This window comes from Mirounga leonina, unplaced genomic scaffold (assembly GCF_011800145.1).
Source record: "Mirounga leonina isolate KUSES-001 unplaced genomic scaffold, KU_Mleo_1.0 Mir_125, whole genome shotgun sequence".
Classification (NCBI taxonomy): Eukaryota; Metazoa; Chordata; class Mammalia; order Carnivora; family Phocidae; genus Mirounga; species Mirounga leonina.
The window spans coordinates 13,327,621-13,346,124 of NW_023270305.1; the positions used below are offsets into that span (position 1 = coordinate 13,327,621).

Genomic DNA, 18,504 nt, shown 5'->3' on the forward strand with positions numbered 1-18,504 from the left:
GCGGCTGCCTTCGGCTCAGGTCATGATCCCAGGGTCCTGGGATCGAGCCCCGCATCGGGCTCCCTGCTCAGCAGGAAGGCTGCTTCTCCCTCTCCCACTCCCCCTGCTTGTGTTCCCTCTCTCGCTGTCTCTCTCTCTGTCAAATAAATAAATAAAATCTTAAAAAAAAAAAGTTAAAAAAAATAAAATGGTGTCATTTAAGAAAAAAAAAGATTTTACCTATTTATTTGACAGAGAGAGAGAGCACAAGCAGGGAGTGCGGCAGGCAGAGGGAGAGAGAGAAGCAGACTCCGCACGGAGCAGGGAGCCCAATTCGGGACTCATATCCCAGGACCCTGGGATCATGACCTGAGCCAAAGGCAGATGCTTAACCGCTTAACCGCTTAACCGACTGAGCCACCCAGGTGCCCCTGGGGACATATTTTTAACCTTTTATTGTCTTTCTTTTTAGAAAAAAAAATATGAACTAATATCAAAATAACTACAGAAATAAAACAAAATTAGAAAAAATTTCACATATTCCTCACCTAAGCAGCTCTTTTATTTTCCGTTTTTCCAGAATTTTCCAAATGCACACATCATTTTTTCACACCAATACATATGGTATAAATATAAGCTCATGTCCTGCTATTTCCATTTTATCAAATCTCTCCAGAATTTCCTATTACTTCCATAAGGTTTATGACTGTAAACTTAATGGTTGCATAATATTTACAGTGGATAATTTAAATATACTTGATTAACCCCTATGAGAAGATATTTTGGTTGTGTACAATGTTTACAATAAACACCCTTGTAAAAAAAACCACCCTTGTACATATAATTTTTTTTAGATGACTTTTTTTTTTTAAGATTTTATTTATTTGACAGAGAGAGAAAGAGCGCACACAAGCAGGGGGAGCAGCAGAGGCAGAGGGAGAAGCAGGCTCCCCACTGAGCAGAGGGCCTGATGTAGGGCTTGATCCCAGAACCCTGGGATCACAACCTGGGCAAAAGGCAGATGCTTAACTGACTAAACCACCCAGGCTCCCCTAGATGACTTTCTTAGAAGGAAATTTCAGGATCTGATGAAGGATTATAAACATTTTATTTATCTTAGAACATATTGCCAAGTTTCCTTTCTAACAGATTATATCACTTCGGGATGCCTTCGGCTGCCTTTGGCTCAGGTCATGATCTCAGGGTCCTGGGATTGAGCCCTACATTGGGCTCCCTGCTCAGCAGGAAGTCTGCTTCTCCCTCTCCCTCTGCTGCTCTCCCTGCTTGTGCTCTCTCGCTCACGCTCTTTCAAATAAATAAAATCTTAAAAAAAAAAAAAAGATTATACCACTTAAATTACTGCCAGCAATAAATAATGGAACACCTTTTATTATAGTGTCATAGGCATGATTATCATTATTTAAAAAATTTGCTATAATAATAGATATAAAATTGAGCCTCCCCATTGATTTTATATTCTCTGTACCTTTGAGGTGGACTTGTGGAGATCTGATCTCTCCTTTCACAACATACCCCTTTATGCATTTTTTACATTATTTTTTTTCTTGGTGATTTAAAAAAAATTTTTTTTTTACGGATTTGACACTCAACTGACTGAGCCACCCAGGTGCCCCTCTTGGTGATTTTTAAGTAGGGAGACAGACCTCTGATTCAAACAATTCTTTGTTCAGCCTCCACCTTCTCCAGCTACCCACACCTAGTCCCATGCTCTTCTCATTCAAAATTCTGGATTCAAGAAACCCATTTGGACACAGTCAGGCGGGATTTGAGCTGCCAATCAGGCCTGGAATCTGATGTATCAGCCAAGACTACCAGGGCCTCCAAGTTCTAAGCCTCTCCCCACCCCCACGACATGATCCTCAGGACAAGTTTCCTTCTGTTGGTTCTGGCTCATCGGCCTACAGGTTAGATCCCCTCCTTGGACCTGGAACTCTGCTTCAGGATCTCTCCTTCTGGCTGGGTCCTGGGCTCCATGAAGAGAATTCTGGATGCTGTCTGACTGTCCAGTATCACCCTATTCCATCTGTCCACTGCCCCTATGCTTCTCTACTAGTCCCGCTGAGACCCAGCGCAGACGTGGTCTGAATGACAACTGAATTTGCCTTTCTGGTGACTCGCCAAGGCTTGCCCACTTGCCTAGCCCACACTATCAGCCAAGCCTGCCTGACAGAGCCTGTCTTGTGCTAGAAGAGGGGCTGGTCCTGGCATGAAATCTGTGGGTGGGCCCCAATCCAGGTGCAAGGTCTCAGCCCCCACTTTCTCCCCAGTCTCAACCCATGCCGTCTGCTTCACCCCCACGCTCTAAAATACATCATGCACGACTTCAGTTCTTTGCTTAGAAACAGGGTTTGGTTTATTTTTTTTGCTTTTGCTTTTAATTTTTCCCCATTTTTCTGAGGATACCCATGGCCATCTCCTCCTTTTCCTCAGATCTCTGTTCTTACTATCATCTACGGAGGGCAGGGAGGGACAGGGATGTCTCACATCTCTAGGTCTCCCTTCAGGCTGGGGGATACTAAGCAGAGGGGCTGGGAATACAGGGGTCCTAGTCCCCAGGAAAAGTTCCTTGGAGTTCTTAGCCCCCGGAGTTAATGATGCCTTCGTGATCCCTCAAGGCAAAAGATAGGTGGGTGGGGCCTGCAGGCAGGACTGGGTTTGGTCCTACTGGTTCTAAATCAGTCCGGTGTAACTAAAAGGCCAGCAGCAGCTGTGGGGGTGGAAGAAGCAGGGCGGGGAGCTCTGGGGCCGTGGTCTGACTCTGGAGAGACCACTACAAATCACAGCGTAACCAAGGCGACCTCAGCGAATCCTCGATCCCAATCCCCTTTGCTTTACAGATTAGGAAACAGGCCCAGAGATGGAGTAGTCTAAGCCTGGAGTCTCCTAATTAAGGAATTTTTACGTGTATCTGCTCCTACATTGACTATGTTCTTTCCAATTAATCTCCCAATTTGATCAGGGTCTCAATTCCAGGTATTAGAGGCGGGTCAGCTGCCGTGACAATTAATAGCCAAACTCATTACAGGGACCATGTCAGTCTACAGACCCAGCTTGGGATATTCAGAGGCTTACCCCTTCCTGTTCCAGAAGCAACTGGGGTGCAAGACCAGGAGGAGGAGGAGGAAGGAGGCCCGAGTACTCATTAAGCGCTGATCTGAAAAGCCGGAGTGGAGACAGCCAGGCCCAGCCAGCCATTCGTCTGAGAAGATACCATCAGGTCTGATTTCACAGAGAAGCCAGCCAGGCTCTGCTCGGCCACAGCCAGCTAATCGCTCACACGCTGCAGGGGACAGGAGTCTCAGATGCAACTTGTCATGTTGCCTGTGGCTGGGCTAGGTCCCTTTTAAACTAATCATCCTATTTAATCACCCTAAGAACCATGTGAGATAACAAGTATGATCCCCATTTGACGTAAAAGAAAACCGAGATTCAGACAGGTGAACTGACTCACTCCAGGTTATGGAGCCAGCAAACGGCGGAGGTGATATTTGAACACCAGCCTCTTAATTCCACTGGGGTCCCTTTCCCTGGGCTACAGCTTTCTCCTGGGTTCAGATAGGAAGGTGCCTTGGAGAACAGCAGCAGCATTTGGTATTTGCACCTTTGCCAATTCAGGAACCATCAGGAAAGCTCGGGGCATCCTTTCTTTCTCTGCCCGCGAAAGCAGGCAGAGCTGTGCTGAAGATGCTTCTGAACCTGAGGCATCTTTTTTTTTTTTTTAAAGATTTTATTTATTTATTTGAGAGAGAGAATGAGAGACAGCACAAGAGGGAAGAGGGTCAGAGGGAGAAGCAGACTCCCCGCTGAGCAGGGAGCCCGATGCGGGACTCGATCCCGGGACTCCAGGATCACGACCTGAGCCGAAGGCAGTCGCTTCACCAACTGAGCCACCCAGGTGCCCGAACCTGAGGCATCTTATGGGGACCTCTGAGATGAGTGGGTTAGAGCGTTAATCACGTGCTTGGGAGAGGTTGTCAGGATCGCTAGCATCCCGGAGAGAGGCTAAGTCCTGGGATGCTCATGGGAAAGGGCCACGTCTGCTGTTCCATAGAGGGACGATATATAGAGCACTGGGCATGTCAGAGAGCCTGAACGCTAGTACACCCTATTTGCTATGAAATCTAGGGCATCAGCCCCTGGACTTCAGTTTTCTTATCTGTAAAATGGAAGAGAATACCCACTAACCTTGCAGGCTTTGGTAAGAAGGGTGAGTTGGATAACAGACGTGAAAGTACTCGGTAAGTGATAAAGTACAATCACATGTCAGTGGTTACTTGTCAATCAGTATCTGATTGACAGGTACTCACAACTCATCACAAAGAGCCAAAAAACCCAATTAGTGGACCGATCTTTGCTTCTCTCTCTTATTACAGCCACTCCAACTGTCACAGACCTATTTCTCCTTTTGGGGCTCCCTGGTTATAGATCTCAAGGAGCCAGCAGTAAGGGAAAAAGAAACAAAAGAGACAATGGTAAAGGGAAGAAGAGTGCTCTTTTCAGTGATTCTCTGTCCTGGGGAACAGAAATCAGGAGACCCAGTCTGTTTCCTGCCTTGAGTCTCCTTGGTTGGCTCGAAACACAACAGAAATGATCGGTCTCTCCAATGCTAGGGATTCTCTCATCAAGAAGGAAACAATTTGGGATCAGGAAATGTATAGGCTGGGGAGTGAGGTGAGCTGGACTCCACTTGCAGCCTTGTCCTAGACAGAGTATGGATGCCCAGTAGTGCTTCGATGCCCCTTGGAGAAAAGCAGGAAGAAAAAAATTGGCCCCTCTACCTCAGTGAGAAAACCACAAGCACCTCAGACCTGATTCCTACCCTCCTCCTTCTCCCCTGTTTCCCTCCGGCCAGACAATAGAGTGCTACAGTGTCAGAACGGGATGAGACCTAAGGAGGCATCAAGTGCAGACTCAGCATTTGACAGCCTAGGCACAGGGCCCAAGGGCTTAGGTGGGTCATCCTGGGTCGTATGGCCTGTAGCTTCGGGGCAATGCTTGGTCATCCTGCTTCAGTTCCCACTGCCCGACATTCAGGCTGACCTCTAACCCTGGGCTCCTGACCTGCTGCTTCTGAGGTGAATCAGCAAATCGTGCAGAAAGCAAGGAATCATCTACTGATGATTTCTTACAGTCTCTGGGAGGGAAAGGGACTTGCCCAAGGTCACAGGATTGCCAATAACTGGGTATCACTGAGAATTATTATCAATCCTGGATCTCCCTCAATTATTCATTTTTTATTATTTTTTAAATTTTAATTTATTATTTTTTAAGATTCTATTTATTTGAGAGAGAGAGAGAGAACAGAGAGGGAGAGGGAGAAGCAAACTCCCCACTGAGCGGAGAACCCAACGCGGGGCTCTGAGCAGAGAACCCGACACAGGGCTTGATCCCAGGATCCTGAGACCATGACCTGAGCCAAAGGCAGATACTCAACCAACTGAGTCACGCAGATGCCCCAATTACTCATTTTCTAAAAAAGATTTTATTTATTTATCTGCGGGGTGGGGGGAGGAACAGAGGGAGAGGGAGAAGCAGACTCCATGCTGAGCCTGACGCAGGTTTCAATCCCGTGACCCTGAGATCATAAACTGAGCTGAAATCAAAGAGTAGGACTCTTAACCAAATAAACCATCCTGGCGCCCCAGTTATTCATTATTTTTAAGGCAACCTTCCAACCAGGTGTTAACACATTTCTTTTATATTTTTTCTCCCTTAAACTTTTTAGATTAGTTTTTATTTAACAAAGTAATACATGCTTACATAAAAATAAAAAGATAAAAGTAAAACAAAGTATGAAGTGAAAAATAAAAGCCCCCTCCCCCATTAAAATTCCTAGAAACAACCACTATTAGTAAATTCTCATGATTCCTTCCAGAAATTTAAATAATTTGAAGAGTTCGTTAACTATAACTACTGATTTATGTTCTTGGTCATGGGTACTTAAAAAGATTTGTTGATTATATGAATGGATGGAGCCAGGTGAGTCAGAGGCTGGGGGTTTGCATCACACGGAAGGACAGAGATGGGTTGAGTTAAGTATTTCAGCAGACAAGAGCTCCCACTGGGGCCTATTAGCCAGGGATCTGGTATGAATCCTTCATTTTCGAAGCTGGTATTACAGTGTGGAGGTAAAGATCATGGTTCTGGAATCAGGCAGACAGAGGCTGCTATTCTGGCCCTAACACTTCCTAGGCATGTGACCTTGGGTTGTTCCTTCCTTAAGGAGTCTCAGGATCTCCTTTGTCACATGGAGATTAAAATAGTACTACTTTATGATGCTATCGTGAGGAGGAAAACAATGCACATAAAGGAAACAGCGGCATGCTTGGTGTTAGACATGCACTAAAGAAATGGTAGCTATCGGGGCGCCTGGGTGGCTCGGTTGGTTAAGAGTCTGCCTTCGGCTCAGGTCATGATTGCGGGGTCCTGGGATAGAGCCCCAAGTCAGGCTCCCTGCTTGGGGAGCCTGCTTCTCCCTCTCCCTCTGCCACTCCCCCCTACTTGTGCTCTCTCACTCTTGCACTCTCTCTCAAATAAATAAACGAATATTTTTAAAATAAAAAAAAATAAAGAAATGGTAGCTGTCATCATCATTACCATTGTTGCCATTAATATTCTGCAGGCTCGCCTCGAGAAAGGAGAAAGCCTGCAGGTCCATTACCTAGTGCTATAGAAACAGACCAGCCCAGGGCCTGGTCCTCCACTGCTGAGTACATCTGGCAGGAAAAGGAGACAACTAAAAAGTAACTCTTTAGTCTGACCAGGAGTTAATGCCCAGGAATTTCTCAGGATATTAAAAATTCTAGATCCACCAAACCATAAGAGCAGGTGCCCTATGAACTCTGAGCACAGGGGTGTGCCTTGCACAGAGTGCAGGGCTGAAGGGCTGCATTTGTGGGAAGAGGGACCATTTTCTTATCTTCTCAGGCCGCCTGGCTCAACAGCTCTCAGGCCCAGAAGCCTCCAGAAGTGTGCAAGACTGGTCAGGTGCAACTGGCTAGCAGGGCATGGCCAGAGAAGGGTGCCCTTCTCCAGCTGAATTCCAGGCCCTTCCTCTAGTCCTCAGAGCACAAAGAGAACATTATCACAGCCACTTCATCCAGTCTTGTGCTATCTGGGGGCTGGCGATGACTAAGGGCAATGGATAATACACTCCTCCAGCCAACGCACATTGGGGGAAACCCAACACTGGACCAAAAGGCCTGCGGAGCCTCCACGTAATTTGAAGCCCAAAACCTCTGATGGAAACGTATTAGTCTTAAATGCTTCCTGCCAGTCAAATCTTTATATTACAAAATGCCCCCAACTCGTGATAGTTCTGTTAAATGATCACACTGCCAGTGATGAGTCCTCTACAGCACTTTCTCTCCTATTCGGGCTTCTCCCCAGAATCCCTGCTGTTCACCCCCTTCCCCACTCTCTCCCTCCTTCTCCCTGCCCTCAAGACTCCACTTTCCCCTCCCCTCCCCTCCCCCCCCCACCCCGTCCCCTTCTCTTTCTTCCCTGTTTTTCTCCCCATTCTCTTCTCTCTTCTTCGGCTCATTGTCTTTCTCTAATTGGCCATGAGAAAGAGCTGAAAAATTATTTTTTATTATTGATTGAATGCATACATGAAAATCGAAACCCTCTGATCTTAATTTTCAAAAAGATAAACTGAGCATTTTATAGTTTGCTCTAAAAAATAGTATTTTGGGGGCACCTGGTGGTTCAGTTGGTTAAACGACTGCCTTCTGCTTGGGTCACGATCCTAGAGTCCCAGGATCGAGTCCTGCATTGGGCTCCCTGCTCAGCAGGGAGTCTGCTTCTCCCTCTGACCCTCCCCTCTCTCGTGCTCTCGCTCTCATTCTCTCTCTCAAATAAATAAATAAAATCTTTTTAAAAAGTAAAATAAAATAAAAAATCATAAAAAATAGTATTTTGGGGGCACCTGGGTGGGTTAGTCAGCTAAGCATCTGCCTTCAGCTCAGGTCACGATCTCAGAGTCCTAGGATTGAGTCCCGCGTCCGCTCCCTGTCCTCCCTCTCCCTCTGTCCCCCCCCCTCCTCCCACCATGTGTTTTTTCTCTTTCTCTCAAATAAATAAATAAAATCTTTAAAAAAATTAGTATTGGGCGCCTGGGTGGCTCAGATGGTTAAGCGTCTGCCTTCGGCTCAGGTCATGATCCCAGGGTCCTGGGATCGAGTCCCGCATCGGGCTCTCTGCTCCTTGGGAGCCTGCTTCTCCCTCTGCCTCTCTCTCTCTCTCTCTGTCTCTCATGAATAAATAAATAAAATCTTTAAAAAAAAAAAATAAAAAAAAAATAAAAAAATTAGTATTTTTGGGATGCCTGGGTGGCTCAGTTAGTTAAGCATCTGCCTTCTGCTCAGGTCATGATACCGGGGTCCTGGAATCCAGTCGCACAGCCGGCTCCCTGCTCAGCGGGGAGCCTGCTTCTCCCTCTGCCTGCTACTCCCCCTGCTTGTGCACTTTTTCTCTGACAAATAAATAAATAAATACATACATACATAAATAAAATCTTTAAAAACAATTAAAAATAGGGCGCCTGGGTGGCTCAGTCGTTAGGCGTCTGCCTTTGGCTCAGGTCATGATCCCAGGGAAACCTGTTCAGCAGGAAGCCTGCTTCTTCCTCTCTCACTCCCCTTGCTTGTGTTCCCGCTCTTGCTGTCTCCCTCTCTCTGTCAAATAAATAAAATCTTTTAAAAAAACTAAAAATAAAAAAATAGTATTTTTAACAATTAAGGACTTTTAGGGGGAGGGGACTTTAAAGACGATCTAGTGTAATGGCTTTGCTGATACATGAATCCCTTTAGAGCGGCTCTGACACTCCATTTCTCCTTGAGCACTTCCAGGGTTTGGAGCCTGCTACCTCTAGAAGCAGCCCATTTCTAGGTGTCAAGAAATTCTTTATATTGAGCCTAGTCTGCTCCCATAATTCCCACCCCCTGGCTACCAGGACAACCTAGGATATAAAAACAGTGCCATCAGCAGAAAGGCAGTGAGGTGCATATTAGGTTCAAAAGATAGGGGTAGACCAGCTGGCTGTGAGGTTCTCCTATTAGAGTAGCTTGCTTGGATGGGGAAGATGGAGGAGATATATGGCAGCCCGTCTCTGGTAGGTCTTGAATGTCAGTCTAAAATGTGGTATGTTTGACTTATCAAGGTGAAGCCAAGTGAAACTGTCCTTTGGCAGTAATAAACAGTTGTGCTTACATGCCAGGAAGTGCGCAAAGTGCTTTAACATTATCTCATTTAATCCTCTCAATAACACTGACGTTGGTACTGTTATTATTTCATTTTATAGATGAGGTAACTGTGGTCTTAGAGCTAATAAGTCATGAAACCCAAGCCTGTCTGTGTCTGATACACATGATCTGAACACAGCACTCTACAAAACAAGGTCAGCAGAGAGACCAGAATGGAAGCCTCTGATCTGGAACTCATTTACTAGAGGGAGAGTGTCAACAACAGAGGGCATGGGTCTCATTTGAGCTCTCTTCTACAGACGGGCCTCCAATCTCCATCGCTAGTCTTGTGCTTGCTCTTAAACTCCACCGATCCTTTTCCAGCTGCTCATTGGATTTTGTCACCTCACATTCCGTGGCACAAGCTTCTGCCAATTTTCACCACCTTCCTAGCAACCAGTTCCCAAATTGATATTCCAAGTCTTGAAGCATAAAAGAAAATCACATTTTGTGTTAAACCAACCTGCGCTCAACTAGATTTGCCACATACAAACTATGAGGCCTTGGACAAGTTACTTAGCCTCTATGGGCCTTGGTTTTCTCAGCTATAAAATGGGAAGAGTAACAACCCCGTTCTTGGAAGGTGTTTGTGTGGATTAAATTCGATCATGTGTACGTAATATCTAGTATAGGGCTTGGCGCATAGCAAGTGTTAAGGAAACAGCATCATTATTGTGATTACTGCTGTTTCTGGGGCTTGAAACTCCCTCCTTGCATACCTTGTTATGGTTAATGCCAATGCTGAGAGGTGGGGGGAAGAAGAGGGAGCCACAGAGTGGACAGTAAACATTCACTGCAGCTTGTATTCTCTGCGATGACCTCATCCCTTTGGCTGGGGGGGCTACTTCTGTAGGGTCTCTTTTCTACACCCACCAGAGACAGAGCTGGGCTCCGGCCAAGACCCGCCTGCTCTTCTCCCTCCAGACCTACTTATGAGGGGATCAACAGGCGGGGCCTCTTCCACTCCTCTCTTTAGTTGGAACCTGCGTTTTGTGCCATCTGCAGCCCTGACCTCCCCTAGACACTCTGCTTTCCTTCTAACCATCTACGATCAAAGTTGTAGAAATCACTTGGTCCAATCCCTCAAAAAACTGGGTTCAAAATTAAAGCAGTCATTTAAAAAAATGTCTTGCACAACGAAAAGTGGGCCTTCTCCCAGCCCATCCGCACGCTTTCACCGGTCCTCACTGCGGTCCGTGCACTGTGCACAAACATTTGAGCTACAGCCTCAGTTGTTCAGTTAACTTTCCCTGCACCCCCTTCCTCACAGGCCTCATATGCTATCAAGCCCCCTGGGGATACGACGCAAGGAAGGGTTGCTAATGATAGTGAGAAACCGGGCACTGATCACAATCCCGAGCCCGCACACATTTGCACACCCTCACATCCCGTGGGGCCCACAGTGAATATGGAAGGAGAGATGAAAGGAGACTCCAAGGAGACAGGCATGGTGTTTGTACACAGTGAGGGGAGAACAAAGGCAACGGGGAGCCTGGAGGTGGCGGGCAGGGGAAGCAGGCGAGCTAGACTTGTAAGATGAGTCAGAGAGTGAATGAGGGCAGTAGGTCATACCAGCTATGGCCTAGTTGCCCCCAGAGGGTGGTGTGAACCGGAAGAAGGGAATGGGGGGGGAGGCGATTCGGGGAGCTCAGAAGTGGGAACCGGAGAAGTGTGTTGCAGATGGGGAGCAAAAGCTCAGTTAATTTCCAGGAGGGATCCAAGCTCCCGTCTTCTGAGTTCTCCTAGATCTTTCTGGCCCAGTTCTGCTTCCGGAGCTGTAGGGTTATGGCGAGGCAGCTGGGATTGGCCGGGGGAGGGGGAGAAAAGAGTCAAGCTAACAACAAAGATGTCAGTCCCCCAGATCACTGGACCCCTGCTTGACTGACAGAGGCCACCCTGTCGCTGCTAATGCTCCTCCATTTATTTGGTACTTTCAACTTACTTCAAATGCCCTCCCACTAATGATCTCATTTAATCTTGGGCACAAACCTGTGAAATAGGCAGGCCTGGGATTATCTCTAACGTGCTCCTCCCCTCTTTACCCTGTGATCCCTCAAGAGCCCTCAAATCGTTTCCTCCATCCTAGAAAGATCCAACACCGAACCAGGCAGTGCCTTGGGGATACAAAGAGGTTGGGTTGGGGTCCTCTGTCCGGGCTCCACTCTGAGCTGCTTGTTGCTGTTTGTCCGGGGCTGGGTGTGACAAGAAGTCACAGGATACAGATTCATTCCCCTCCTGGAATTTCCCAGCCACCCGCCCCCTTCACTAATGTCTAAGAGCCTGGCACATAATGACCATTTCACCCAGTCCCCAGGGAGATATGTCAGACTTCTCCTCATTAGGAGAATAGAAACCTGAGGCCTAGAGAGGCAAAGGCCTTTGCCCTGAGTCACACAGTGAGCAAACATGGAGGGATGGTGAGGACTTGGGAAGAGCACAGGTCTGGGAGCATGAGGAGCCCCGGGTCCCAGTCCCCGCTCCACCACCACTTCTCAGCCCGGGGGCACGGAGATAGTCACTCCAGCTCCCCAGTCTTGGTGTTCCTAACTGTCAAACGGGGACAGGAATACCCATCTCTTGGGGTTGCTTGAGATGAAGATGTCAAAGTGTTACATAAAAATGAACTATTCTGATTGTCAAGTAGCACAGGTAACATCAGGACTGTGGTGTAATGGAAAGAGGTTGGATCAAGCACGAAGAGTCTGGGACCTCCTTAACTCAACTGCGTGCCCCTGGGCAAGTCCAGGCCTCAGTTTCCCAAGGCCCCTGCCAGCTCTAAGAAGAAACGTTCTGTGGACCATGCCTCCAGTGCAAGAAATCTGGTGCTAGCTGGCTGAATTCTTGACTGTCCTATTATCTGTGCCCCCCATTGCCTTAGATCCGAGAATCTTACTGAGGGAGCCAGTCAGTTGCCCACAGTGGGAGATCCCATTGTTCCCAATGGGAAGGATCTGCTGGATCCTTCACACCAACCCCTCTACCCATTTCCTCAGGGCTGAAGTGTGCTTCTGCACTACCTTAGCTTCTACTACCTCCCAGCTTTAAGGGGAATGACGGTGGAGAAGGCAAGGAAGGGGGAAGGGGGTACCCTTGGTAATGAAGCCAATGACAGATTGCCCATGTAAGATTTCCCAGTGGAAAGCACCAGATTGCCTGGATTCCTTTCCTCCGAGGGAGGGCTGAGTCTAACTATTCGGCTAACATCTTGCTTCTCCCTGGATGGCCCCAAAGGCGCCAGGCCCCTGAGCCATTCTTTGAGGAAGCACCCCAGCAGAACCCTTGCTGAGCTCATGGAGGTGAATTAAATATTAAAGATGCAAGGCCAGAGCCCCTGATGCAGCAACACATTCCCATAACATAGACAATGGCATACAGCTCATCGGCCCGGCTTCCCAGCAACTGCCGCTCTCCCTCCCCAGGCTGGGTTCCCTGCTCCCCAGCCCACACTCCTGAGAGGGCATAAAAAAAATAGCAACGTTTTGTTCTCTCCAGCAAGTCATCAGCTCCTGGCTCCCTGTGTCCTTCCTCCAACCCTCAGCGTTGAGGAATCCAGGGACCTGGAAATGCCTGGAACACTGAGTTGTGCTATCTGCAGCAATGAAATTTAACAGGTCTGTGGCTGTGCCTGGCAGGGGCCTCGGTAGCTTAGCCCCACCTTGGGCCTAGGGGGCCCCCATCAGGAAGGGAACAGCTCAGGATGGCCGGATAGCTCTCAGGGCCGTGGGGAATTAGATCTTCCTGGGATGAGGCCTGGGTGTGGGGGCCAGTTTGCTTCTCAGGTTGGAAGAGCTTCAGAGATCACCCAGGCCACCTCAATTTTACACAAAGGGAAACTGAGGCTTCAGGAAAGGAGGAAGCAGCTTACACAAGGTCACTCGATGAGCGATAGAATAGCTAGGCCTAGACTCTGGTTCTCCAGGGTAGAGCCCAGTGCTCTGGCCTCCCCTCTCTGTGATCTCTGAATCTCCTTCCTAATGCTCCCAAGCACTGGGCCCTGCATGGGTCCCAAGGACTGCTTTCGTGGGGAGTGGGATCCATGCCTAGTTCCTCCTTGCCACCCAAGTACCGAAAGAGCACAAGGTCCATGTGCTTCAGCTCAGCTCTGCTGCCTGGTAGGATGGAAGCTTGGTCATGTCACCTCTGAGCCTCAGTTCCTCCCCTACAAAACGGGGATTTAAGAACCAGTACCCTGGATGACTAAGGATCAAATGAGATCATGTCTGTGGGGCATTTGGTAGATTGGGAAGTGCTATCCAAATGTCAGATACTATTAAAATGGTGTGAGGTGTGAAGGTGCTACAGGGGGAGGAGGTCCCAGGGGAGCGGCCATGCAAGAGAACCCACACCCAAAGGAGGCCGAGGACTTGCCTGGTCATCCCGTGGACCTGATCCAGAGGGCCACCAGCAGAGACAGACAGGCTGTGGGTCAGGTCAGCCCAAGCTCATTGGCTTGAAAGACCACCTGCCTGCTTTGCTTCGTGTATGTATTTGTGTAGGTGTGTGTGTGTGTGTGTGTTTGTGTGGTTTGTCTGTCCCCCTAAGTGCTCCTGGGAGGCCCCGCCCGGCAGCCCGGAATCGCAGGGATTTATTTGCCCGGCTGCTCCAGGGGAGTATCTGGCAGGAGGGCAAGTGTGTTATGCCGAGGGAGGACACCTCGCTTCAGGTCAGATCAGAGACCCTCAAAGAAGAGCCCGCCAGCCCAGATGCCCCTGGCCACCTCCGGAGTACCCCTGCCGTCTGGGGTCCTTACCTTGTACTTGGCCGCGAGCAGCTCCGTGGCCTGCTGCTCCCGCCTTAGATCTTCTAGCATCTTCTCCTTTTCCTCCAGCAGCTTCTGCTTCTCCTCGCTCACCAGGCTGCGGTCATCCTGGATGGCTGCCTTCTCCTCCTCCAGGCGCTCCTTCTGCTCCTGCAGGTAATTCTCCATGTTCTTATCCAAGGCTGACTCCAGGACGGGCTGGGGCGGGCGCTGGTTGTTGTTGTTGTCATCCTCCTCTTCAGCCACCCAGGCCTCGATCACCGGCCCCTCAGGGTACCCAGCGGGGGCCGACACAGCCTTCTTCCTGCGGCTGCTCTTCCTCCGGAGCCGCTTTCCCAGCATCCCCTTCTTCTCCAGCTGGGCCTTCAGGCGGGCGATCTCCTCCTGGAACTCCCGCAGCAGCGTGTCCTTGGGGTCCTCGTTCACCCGGGGCTTGTTCTTGATGTTCTTGGCCCTGTTGGCAAAGCGCAGGGTGGAGAGGCTCTCGTCGTAGCTGTGCGAAGCCGGGCCCAGGGTGGCCACCATGATGGTCTTGGCGTTCCCCCCCAGAGAGTCTTGGAGCAACCGGGTCAGCTTGGAGTCCCGGTAGGGGATGTGGGTGCTCCTGTTGCCCGCCAGAGCAGCGATCACGTTGCCCAGGGCAGACAGTGAGAGGTTGATTTTGGAGGCTTCCTTAGGCCTCTCTGCACCTCCACCTCCGCCTCCACCACCGCCGCCGCCGCCGCCACTACTCGCGGGCTGCGCGCCCGCCCCTCCGGCCGAGTTGGGGCCGGCCTTGTTCTGCCTCTCACTGCCGGCCAGGTCCACCAGGTTGAGCTTGCCCACACGGATGTGGTCCTGGCCATCTGAGCCCCGCTCGCTGCACTCCACGGTGATGACGAAGATGGCATGGGAGCGGGAGCTGACCTCATTCATGTGTGTGCTGCCCACCGCCCGGGTCTGGTTCCCCAGGTTCATCACGTGCTCGATCTCCTTGACATTCTTGGTGACGAAGGAGGAGAGGTCCTTGATGTAGACACCGGTCTCCGGGTTCTCCTTCAGTTCTAGCCTCTTGCCAGGCTCCTTGGAGAGCAGGTCCCGGATCTCCTCCTGGTAGATCTCCAGGTAGGAGGCCCGGACCAGGTACTGCTGGTTCTGGGAGCGAGAGATGTGGGTGAAGATATGCTCAAAGGCATTGGGGATGACCCCGCGCAGCTCGGGCTCCACCCAGGTCCCCTGCATGGTGTAGGTCTTGCCGGTGCCCGTCTGGCCATAGGCAAACACCGTGCCATTGAAACCCTGAAGCACCGAGTCTACCAGGGGCCTCACGGTTTCATCATACAAGTCCGCCTGCTTGGAGCTAGCATCATAAACAGCATCAAAGGTGAAGGACTTGGGCAGCTCCCCTGGGGCAGCGCGGGGGTTCCGCAGGGTCACCTGGCCCAGCTTCACGTCCATGGTCAGGATCTGCTCGTGACCAGCAGCCTCCTCCTTCCGGCTGAGGGGGCGGCACCGGGCCACCACCTTCAGGGCCTCGCTGGCCTTGGTTTTACTGGCCATCTTGCTGCTCGGTCCTTCCTGCCCCCCGGGCCGCTCCGCAGCCTGGGCGGTCCTGCTGTCCTCCCTAGGTCCGGATCAGCGGGGCCAGCCCAGCCCCCGGGCGCCGCTCTTCAATCCGCAAGCAGCCTCCTAGGGTGGGGATGCTGGGAGGTGGCCCCGCCGCCGCCGCCGCAGTCCGGGCCTCCACCGCTCTCGGGTCCTCGCTGCACCGGCCGGGCAGGGGAGAATTAGGCAGAACCCCCCGGCAGCCGCGCCGGCCGAATGGCAGTGCCCGGAGCCCGCCCCATGCTGGGGCAGAGGGAGCGCTGCCGTAAACAGCGACGGCAACAATGAGATAAAGGAAGAGGAAAATGGGATGGGGGTGGGCGGCGAAGCTGTCTTCTCCTCCTCCTCTTCTAGGGATCCATGGCGGGGGCTGCCGGTCCTGGGCGGCCGGGGGTCCCGGCCCTCCCGAGGGCAGAGGCTCACCTGGAGTCCTCCCCCCGCGCTGGGGGATCATTCATTGCAGCCAGCGCGGCTGCTGCTGCCCCTGCTGCCACCTTCCCCGCCGCTGCCACCGGAGAATGAGAGAGAAAAACAGAAGGGGATGGGGCGGAGCAGCGGCGGCGAGAGTGATGTTGCCGCCGCGCTGCGGCCCCAGCTAAGCCGCCCGGCTGGGGTGGGGCAAGGGGCGGGGCCGCGGCGCGGGAGGCGCGAGCCCGGCGCGGCCGCTGCGCCGGGGACAGGGGTGCATCGCCCGCTCGCACCCCCGCAGGCCCCTCCGGAATGACAGGCTCGGGTGCCGACCCAGGTCCCGCGCCCACCAGGCGGGTGCGGCGCAGCCACCGCCCGCCGTCACCCCACTGGGCCCGAGCATGCTGGGAATTGTAGTCCTGCCTTTGTTAACCGGGTTCTGGCAGGTTGCTGATGCCTTCTCCGGTCCGGGAGGCCCCTCCCTCTCTGGCACGCAGCCTACGAGGGACTGCTGAGGTTGCAGCCTACCTGGGACGGGGGTATCCACCACCCACGCTTGTCCCCTCCAAAGGCACCGTCCTCCATCTCTCCACTGCTCCTGCCTTTCAGCCTGCGGACGTGTGCATGTCACCCCTTCCCTTCAGAGTGTTGCTAGGCACCTCGACTCCTGAATGTTTCTGGACTCTGCCCTTCCGTTTCCCTAGCCTGTATACTTCTGGCCTTGCTCTTGTCTCCTGGAACCACCTTCCAGCTGATTCTCTCCTCACGTCTTCTCTGCACATGCACCCGGGTCCCCTTCCCTCCTCTTCCTCTAGCCTTCCATACTGTATACAAGCCCTTCCATCTTCTGACCCCGGCCTAATTTCCCAGCCTCCGTTCCAGGTACTCTTCCACAGAGAACCTGCGTTCCAGACATTCATTCCTTCAAACAGTTACCCGGCGCCTGCTGAGCCCCAGGCCCCATTCTAGGAGCTGGACCTCTTGTCCGCAAGGAGCTCACATTCTGAGAACCGTGTTTTGTTTTCTTAACTGGCTGTGCCGTGTTGCATCCTTGTGCCTTTGCCCAGAGGGAGCTGTCACCCTTCTACATTTGGTGGCCTGCCAATGGCGCAGTTCCGGCACTTCCTCCTCTGGGGCGCCTCCCCTGATCAATTTCTTTTCCGTAGCAGAAAGAGACACAGAATTTGCATAAAACAAAACTTGGGTTCAACTTGCACTTCTCATCTCCATCCAGCGGTGTGACTTTGGGCAATCTCTTAACCTTGCTCTAGCCTCAATTTCCTCATCTGTTTAAAACAATTAGAGGGCGCCTGGGTGGCTCAGTCAATTAAGCCTCCAACTCTTGATTTTGGCTCAGGTTATGATCTCAAGGTCCTGGGGGGAGCCCCCATCTGCTCGGGGCTCAGCAGGGAGTCTGCTTGTCCCTCTCCCTCTGCTCCTCCCCTCCCTAAGTTAAATAAATAAATAAATAAATAAATAAATAAATAAATAAATAAATAAAAATCTTTTAAAAAAATAAAACTGTTGGAGAGGAGGAGAGGAATAATACTCTGTGCAGTGGCTGTGAGACTCAAATGAAACGATGAATAAACTATTTTGCCAATGAGAAGACTTTTTTTTTTTCCAAATTTTATTTTTGAGTAATCTCTACACCCAACATGGGATTCAAACTCACTACCAGAGATCAAGAGCCACATGCTCCACGCATTGAGCCACCCAGGTGTCCCTGAGAAGACTTATTTTTAAGTAAGCCCTTAATACATGCTTGTGGCCTGGCTTGGTTTGCCTAACAGCTCTCACTTTCTTGAGTATCCTTGATAGACCAGGTCCTGTCCTTGTTTGGTGTTCCTCTTTGGGGATCTTTGTATTTTTCCTCTAGGATACAAATCAGGTATAATTCCTCAAGTCCAAGGACCGAGCCAGTATCCTACTCATGTTCTACTCTGCAGAGGGCAGTTGCATCTGTGGACTGAGCCTGAGTTGTCCTTCCTCTCTGAGATCCAGACTGAGGAGGTAGTGTTATCTGAAACCTCAAGGCCCCTCTCCACAGAGACACCAGAAGAATCTTTGCACAAAACATTTCCGATCATGTTATTCTCTAGGGGACCTTTTGGTTTAGTTCTTCACCTCCTCCCCATCTTCAAATCCCCAGGACCTGCAGGGCAGGTCCTTTATCTCATTCTGGTAGACCAGAAGCTTGAGGCTGAGCTGGTGGCTTGCCTACTTGTGAAGTGTCCTGGCTTTCCTCAAGCCTCTCTTTGATCAAGCTCTGCAGCTTGTGATTAACTTGGCTTTGGGGCCAATTACTGGGTGGGGTTTTGGCTTTGTAGACTAACCTCTCTTGGCTCTGGCAACCTGACTTCTGGATGGACCAACCATTTGGCTCTTGGACTATTTTCTTGTTGCATTTGGCTTTGGTTGTTGGACTACCCTTTCTCTGCTTTGGCTAACTCATGGACACCATGGAGCTACTGGATGAAAGGGATTCTGGCCCTGTTTTCCCACTTGATA

The 18,504-nt window shown here is 50.7% G+C and overlaps 1 protein-coding gene across 3 annotated transcripts in view; it reads right to left on the reverse strand.

Moving 5' to 3' along the window:
* The window catches only part of KIF3C (kinesin family member 3C), a 37,020-nt gene extending 20,772 nt beyond the window's left edge, over window positions 1–16,248 (reverse strand). For 2 of the 3 annotated variants that reach the window (XR_004678462.1, XM_035000725.1), the window contains exon 1: window positions 13,993–16,248. Coding sequence is in view for 2 of the 3 variants with exons in the window: in XM_035000725.1 (XP_034856616.1) it covers window positions 13,993–15,540 (1,548 nt within the window). In the remaining variant the exon portion in view is untranslated. The remainder of the gene's footprint in view (window positions 1–13,992) is intronic. The other variant, XM_035000727.1, reaches the window with a different exon arrangement.
* Between the last annotated feature and the right edge of the window lie 2,256 nt (window positions 16,249–18,504).